Genomic DNA, 8,027 nt, shown 5'->3' on the forward strand with positions numbered 1-8,027 from the left:
AGGCAACAAATGCTTACTAACATATCAATTTGTATTTGTATCCAGAAAATTAACCAGAGAGAAGTGGCACACCGAACACAAACAGGTTAACATTGAAATGAAATCAAGCGTGAGATATTTAGATACAGATGTAAAAGAAGGACTACATTTCCCAAGCTAATCTAACCATGCATTTTTTTCCTCTCTCACTCCGATTTCTTAAGCTTATATATAAGTTCATCAGCTATAAATACAGTGTATTCGTGTATGTCCGTGTATATGAGTTTAGGGCACTGGAATTTACTGTAGTCAAAATGAATATTTACACTCATTCACAACGCTTCATGTTGCACCACATCATTAAATAGTAGTACAATATAAGCATTTTAATTTGACCACAGGAAACTTGGGCCTCGACAATTAATTAATTGTTGATGGAGTGACCAACACCTGGACTATGACCAGGGGAAGTTGGCCTAAAATCTTTCTCCTCAAATTCTACTCGCCCTTTTCTTCCTTGGTGTGCAGCATCATCAGTGGTGGCCCTGCTTTCACGATCACCAACACCATGAGCCACAACATTGCTGAAATTTTCACCATCTTTCGTGCACCGTTTGTTCAACCGAGGCCTCAAATGCCTCTTCCCTTCAACATAGAGATCTTGGTGGTGTAAGATAAAAAACAAGAGGAGAACGCAGACAATTCGGAGGTATATGTTTTCCATGAGCAATATAAATGTGATTAATTCGAAAAGAGAATGATATAAATGAATATACAAGAGAAATGGATAAGGGCGTGCCTAGCTACCTCCAATATTAATAGAGGGGAAGAGGAAGGTATGTAGTAAGCTGATGCTGAAAGCTCTTGCATCTGCCTAGATATTTATATCAGTTAATTAAAACAAAGTTGGATATAATTTAATTAGAGAAGTTGTATTTACACGACTAGTTTAGATAAATTTTTATATAATAAAGAGGAACTGAAGAAAAAAAAATCAAAATGTGCGATATATAATGATAAATGTAATGAAAAGATGTAAAATAAACCATTCACCCACATTATTTTAGTTTAATCAATAATATTAAGAGGAGTTTGAGTTTTACTTATGCAGCTACATTAAATATTAAAATTTAATATTTACAATAGTCCTGCTTGATCAAGTAAGGTTGCCTTTTGTAGATGACACATGAGATATATGTTATGAAAAAAGAGATAAAATAATAGGAGTGATATACAATACTTCATTTAATTGTACGATTTTGGACCAGTGCACGTGATGTCTTTCACTCCCGATCGTTGGGAAAGATTCCACGGAGACATCCTATGAACTAAAGCGAATGGCGTGTATTAACTGTTTAAGCCCAACCTCTCGAGTAAAATAAAGGTTGTGGTATCTTGTTTGCTTTTGTCTGCTCGTATTGTTCTTCCTGTCTCTCTATCGGGTACGGTCATCTTTTATTTGGTATTCTGTTTTTTTTTTTTTTTTTTTTTAAATTTAGATCAATTTAAAAAATATAAATATAAATTAAAATATATAAAAAATATCATCATTGTAAATAACAGTCAAATCATGTCTTAAAGAAGAATAAAGTATAACTAGTGATTTAGTATCTCAATATATTGCATAAGCGTCTCTCTTTTTATTTAACTTAATTAAAATTTTAAAATATAAATTAAAAGATAAATATGCAAATTAGAAGAAAATAAGTGCATGGTTATAGTGAATGGACCCCTAGTTACAATTTTTTATCTTTTTTGGAAATGAATAAAAATGTTTATAGTAAATGGACTCTTTGGTTACACATTTCTTACATAAAAAATGTCACAAAAAATTAACTTACTATTATTGTAGTTTTTATTACTCCCTCGAGTCTTTCATTGTGTTAAAATATTCTTTTGTATTAAGTAGTTTTTATTGTTTGAAAATAGTCTTTGCATATTAACACATAGTTTTTACTGTTTTGAAATAGCTGTTGGTCCAAAACTAATTAGGAAGACACAAATTACCTACACCCAGTCAAACCAAAAGAACAGCAAACATGAATAGTAGAAAAAACGCACAAACCAAAATTGCATAAAAATAGATAAAACACAATTACGCAGAAAACTGAATTTTCAATGTGCAGTAATTAAAGATATCACAACAGAAAATTAATGATAGAGGAGAAAAAATTGCACACACAAGATTACGTGGTTGGATCAACGGACCTACTATGACGGCAGATAATGGCCACTCTGTAAAGGATAGACTCAACCATAGGAAATTAAATTAATGCCTAAAAGGATTATAGGCTACATGGATATACTTGTATATATGCTGCATGTAAAACAGCAGTAGGTTTAGTTGGGTAAGAAAATGATAGTAGAATTTATGGTATTTTGTAGGACTGTTGTTAATTATTTAGAAAAAGAGATGCCAGGTTCTATATATTTTGTAAAAGGGCTGAGGTACCCCTTGTATCATATGTTTTATGCACTTTTATTTGCCGACACAAAAATACAAAACCAAAAAGAGAGAGCAGCTTCATTATAAATTAAGAGTACGTTTAGATCAAGGATTAATCAAATTAAGATCTCTTAATTAGTTTGTACCCCTTTTACATTCAAGAAAGCACCCACAACAAAACTCAAGCCTCCCATGACCGTAGTACATTTAAAATTGAATATGTATTTCTTATAATTAGGATAAAAATACACTCGTTCATTTCTTCTATAAAAGACTAGAGGTGTTATTATTATTATTTGAAAACAGGCATTCCCTGCCGTACCTATCTACGTTTTTAATTAATTAGGGTCAAGTGAAGTAAATAACTGTTAATAACTGTTGTAATGGGGTAATTTTTAGAATTAGTTAAAGGAAAAAAAGATTAAAAAATGTGTATATCAAATAAGGATATTTGCTTTATGATCAGTATAGTTTATTCGTGCAAGTAGCATATTAATTATATTTGTTCGACGTAGACAAAAGCAGTAACTTTTTCCCATCATACCACTCAAGGGTTGTTTCTAAACATTAGAATTCTTTTTGAAAGGTCACTGTTGACGCTGCCTGCGTCCGCATGCGCCATTCCACTATAGCCATTCTGTTCTCAAAGTCATTAGTTTGCCCTTTTTGCGTGGGATTTGGTGTTCACTACCCCAGGTTAATATTATTTCTTGGATTGTATGTTCATACTATATAGTAGTATAAAACAAAGTAATCAGCGACCAACCATTTATTTTGGCTAACATCAGAAAATGTTCCTTGTTTGTCCTCGGCTACTCCTTCCCATCTGGCAAAACTAAAATTGCAATGACCGAGGCTCTAAATGTGGTACAGTACCCAAATGAATTAAACAAAGTCTTGCTAATCCTTGGTTATGAAGCAATAAATTTTATCGTTAGACTTATATGAAAATCACAAAAAAGTATATCATTACATTTTATAATAAAAACTTTTCATTTTGTATTCTTTAACTAGTTGTCCTTAAAATACCGATTAACATTTTCTTTAAAAAAAAGTAAAGAAGAAATACAACAATTTTTTTTTAAATAACATAAATAAATGACAAATGATCGTTGTTGCCCTCTGACTGGATTATGATAATTGTTTTTAGAATCACATGCATTATTAAATGAAAATATTTTAGATTAAAGGATAAAATTTAAATACATTTTTATGCATTTTTACATTATTATTTTTAATTAAAACAGAGTTTCTTCCCAATAATACGTGGAATAAGAAGAGTGTTAGCAATAGATTCTCTCATATAGTCCCTCTGTTATTGGTTAAAGATTATTAAGTTAGAAAATATATTAATAACACTACAAATAGAAATAATGTATTTAGAAAGTGAATTAAAGTGTATACTATTAATATTTCTTATATGTGTAACCATGTAGTGCAAACTTTTATTTTAAAAAAATAAGATAAAATACCAATTTTAATTGATTAACATAAAAACTTATTGGGTTTGAAATATCAAACAAGAGAATAATATGCATCTTAAGTTAAAAAAAGTGAAATTAACAAAATTCAACTCATTAATAACGATTAATATACATGATAATAGTTCTTAATTTAGATATAAAATAAATCATATTAAGAAGAAAATACTAATTTTATTTGTATTCATGATTTATTTCATATCATTTCTATGAGAAACATAAAAAATTTAGACTGTTCACCACTTGATTGCACAACCTCAAAATATTATTATTTATAATAATAATAATATTTAAACACTTCCTAATTTAATTAAGACATTCTATATATCAACATCAACACTAACTACTTCTAAATTGCTGTGAGGAAAAGAAAGGAGACAGTTGATTGTCAGCAAACCAAAATAGGATGATAGGTCCCATGTCAACTCTCATCAGTCTTTCGTCTTAGTATTCTCTTTTTTCTTCACGTACGTCATCTGAAATTTGGGTTTAGTAGAGCCAGCTCATCATCCTTTGCCTCCTCTAAATTATTTCTGTCCGTTAGTAGCTGAAGATATATAAACAAGTTTACAACTAATTACACTTGAAAGTTAGAATGTAAAATTGAGACATATATATTGCCTAGCCAACTTTTCTGTTGATGAATTGGAACTTACAAGCTAGCAGCTGTCTGGCATATTCTTACAGTAACCTAACCTAGCTAGGTAGATGATACAATATCAATCAGCAGCTTATGCAAAATAATATACTTTTCCAATAAAAAATTATACTAGTAGAGGTGGTGGGGAGACTAACTACCTAGCATTGTTTGAAAAAGGGGAGTAGGCCGGTGTCTGGCACACTTCAAAAATTAACTAGCTAATGCTAATCAAACAAAAACAAACAATAGTTAGGAAGTTGTGAGAACCAGTGATGGGGTGTAGATTTAAACTGGTTGTTTTACCTTTTAATTTATGTAATATTTTTAGTTTAACCAAAAATATTTTTGAGAATTAAAATCAATGTTAAGTTACAAATTAAGATTCACGATTGAATTGTAATAATGCAACATCTTATTTTATTATATATGTAAAACATATATTATGATAGTTTTTATATGATAATTTAATATTTTATTTATAATTATTGCTTCTTACAATTTCATATTATTTTTTATATGACAAAAAATATTATATACTAATGAAAAATGTTAAGCATTGAATAAAAGTTAAATTATTATCATTTGTAGGCACATTATACTAATTAATTATTTAACAATATAATGCCTCATATCATTAATACAAAAAACTCATTATACATTACCATGCCAGTTTAATTTCGATTAAATAAAAGATTATACCAACAAACGCAAGTCTAATGTGTAACATTATTTTTTGTTAATTTATGACTTTTTTATAGTGTGATTTACTTAGTATATAATATTAAAATTAGGTATTTAATTATAATTATTTCAATCACTATTTGACCACTGTTGCACTAGTAAACTTTGAATCAATGTCTTTGAGTATTTAACGACTGGTCTGAATTGTTACATGCACCTATTTATTAATTACATCAAATAGTTTTTTTTGTTTTTTTATTTATTTCAGTTCTTGAAAAATATTGAATTCCAGCCTTGCTTGCCAAGCAAAGCACATATGTGATATTGCTAGGTTTTGCACTTTTCGTTGAAGTTGTTTTGGTTAATTATTTTCGAGTATCATGTTTTGCTCCTCCCATCTATTCTATCTTCCCAATATTTTACCAAAGCACCCTAAATTCAGCGGTTACTTTTCATTAGAAAAAAAAGTGTCGTGGTTATTCTAGATTAATAAGGGAGATTAAATGGTTCCAACATTTTTTTTTCTTTCATATTTGTCAACCAATGAATATGTATTAGAAGATTGAACTTGAGAATTTTCAAAGAATACAATCGTACTAATTATTTGCACAAAGCGAATAAATAAAAGCTAGATATCGAAAGAGATATATAAAAAGCTAGAAAGACGTGATGTTTTTGTGGAACATAATTAAGAATCACATGTTATTATCAATTTGGATCTTCTTCAGTAGCTGCATGGAGAAACACAAATAATTTTATGAGTCCCACTTGACAGAAAGCTTATTACAAACTGTGCTAATACACGCATGCATAATAAGAACCTAAACTTAAAACAGATATATGGATTGCCGCGACCACAAAATATTCCTAACACTAACATTGAAATGAAATAGCATTATAATAAGGATAGCAACACAGATATAATTAAGAGCACTTGCATTTGCATGTTACTTATTGATTAGTTGTTAACAGAATGGCCAACACCAGGGCTATGGCCGGGAGTTGTGGGTCGAAAAGCTTCAACAAATCCATTCAAACTTTTAGCAATAGTCTCTAACTGGCTAGGTTTTGCAACAGCACCTTTTGTGGTGCTCATTGCCCTGACGGAGACGGATTTTGGTGACTTAGTGGTTGCTTTCAAACCCCTTCCTTCTATGCAAAGTAGTTCACATGATAGGAACAATAGCACCAAAAGCAAGCAAGTGCGAGTGAAATGTGCCATGGTTAAACTCAAAGGTTCAAATGGGGAGGATGAGAAAGTAAAGAATATTGAAGGCTAAAGAAGGTGGTGTTTGGGGAGAAGAAATTGCAGGAGAAGATTGATATATGAATGAACACTACTTCAGTGGCATTTAATATTTATAGGCCATGAAAAGGGGAAAGCATGTGCTCCAAACACTGAGGGAAGACTAAAAAAAAATGAAGAGCCAAGAATCAAACTAGGGAAGATTCCATTGCCATACATATTCGTGACTTCAACTGTAAATAAATAATAGTCTGGGGGAAAAGAACGAATAAACAACACCAAAAAGTGAAGTAACTTGGTTGTTGGGTAAAAGGAAAGGAGTTATGGGCCACAAGTTTTTCTGCTCATGCAACTTTTACAACTTTTAATGTTTAAAGCAAAGTTAAGAGTAAAAGGTAATTAAGTACACCATGGACGTTTCTTGGGAGAGATCAGAAATACCTTCAAGTTTAAAATGCCGATTCCATTTGCTTATTTCTTTTCTGCTGACAGGGAGAAGTGGAAAGGGATTTTGTATCTATAAGGTTGATATATGTTTAATGGAGAGTAGACATTTTAACAAAAAAAGCATATGTTCGACCATTATTTGTGCTTACACTATAGAATGGCCAGGTAATATATGAAGAATAACAAATATGCACCATTCTTTACGTTAGCGTTTACTGTAAGTGATTAACTGCATGCCTTGTGGTTCATTTATTTCAAGATCAGGAGAAACATATGTATCTAGAGTCTACCTAGCTATAATCACCTATCAGCTAGATTTGGTTCTACAGTAAATTTTGCTCTAGCTATTTTGCAATCTGGACCCATCAGGATGAAATTCCAGCGAGTTTGACGTCTATATGTACCAGTAGTGCATGTATGATACATAACACACTATAGGTGGATAAAAAATAAATAAGCCTCTCTCTCTTTTTATAGGCACATTATTTTGCTTTATAGTTAATACGTTAAAAGAAAAGATTTACAAACACTTTAAGATTTCGAGAGTTTATATTTAGTTGTAAAACTGAAGAAAATTTCTTAATTAGGGTATTGGTTATTGTCCTGGACCCATCCTAGCCCTGTCACGTAGTTTGTAACTCACAGTAATTACTAAGAATATATTTGATCTGCAGTACAAAATTAGGGAGACAAAAATAATTTTGTCAATGGATCATGATTTTTATTTTTATATTTATTTTATTTTTTATCGATTAAAGTTACATTGAAATGTGGATTACAATATTTTAATTATAAACTAAATATACACTAAACTATTTTTTATGTTATTTTGTCATTATATAAGACATTTTATGCCTATGGATACATTTATAAGCTTTATTACTCATCTCACATATTTATTGACTTGGATATTGGAATGTCAGTATAGGTCTTTGCAAATTTCGTTGTTTGCGAGAGATCGCTGAATAGTGTCGCGTGTCTACCGCATAGGGAGGTACCGAAATTCCCCCAACAATTATATATAATTATATTTATTCTCTGCCATTGTACAGAGAAGATGTCTTTTGTTCTCTAGGGCCTCGTTTCAGTTTAAGCTTAAAAATCAAG

At 30.6% G+C, this 8,027-nt stretch overlaps 1 protein-coding gene across 1 annotated transcript; it reads right to left on the reverse strand.

Annotated features, from left to right (window-relative positions):
* Positions 1-5,915: 5,915 nt before the first annotated feature.
* LOC114405764 (precursor of CEP7-like) lies at positions 5,916-6,544 on the reverse strand. The gene has a single exon (XM_028368256.1). It carries the CDS (start codon positions 6,447-6,449, stop codon positions 6,186-6,188), a length of 264 nt encoding a protein of 87 aa, XP_028224057.1. The 5' UTR covers positions 6,450-6,544; the 3' UTR covers positions 5,916-6,185.
* Between the last annotated feature and the right edge of the window lie 1,483 nt (positions 6,545-8,027).

The sequence above is a fragment of the Glycine soja genome, chromosome 1 (genome assembly GCF_004193775.1).
Source record: "Glycine soja cultivar W05 chromosome 1, ASM419377v2, whole genome shotgun sequence".
NCBI lineage: Eukaryota > Viridiplantae > Streptophyta > Magnoliopsida > Fabales > Fabaceae > Glycine > Glycine soja.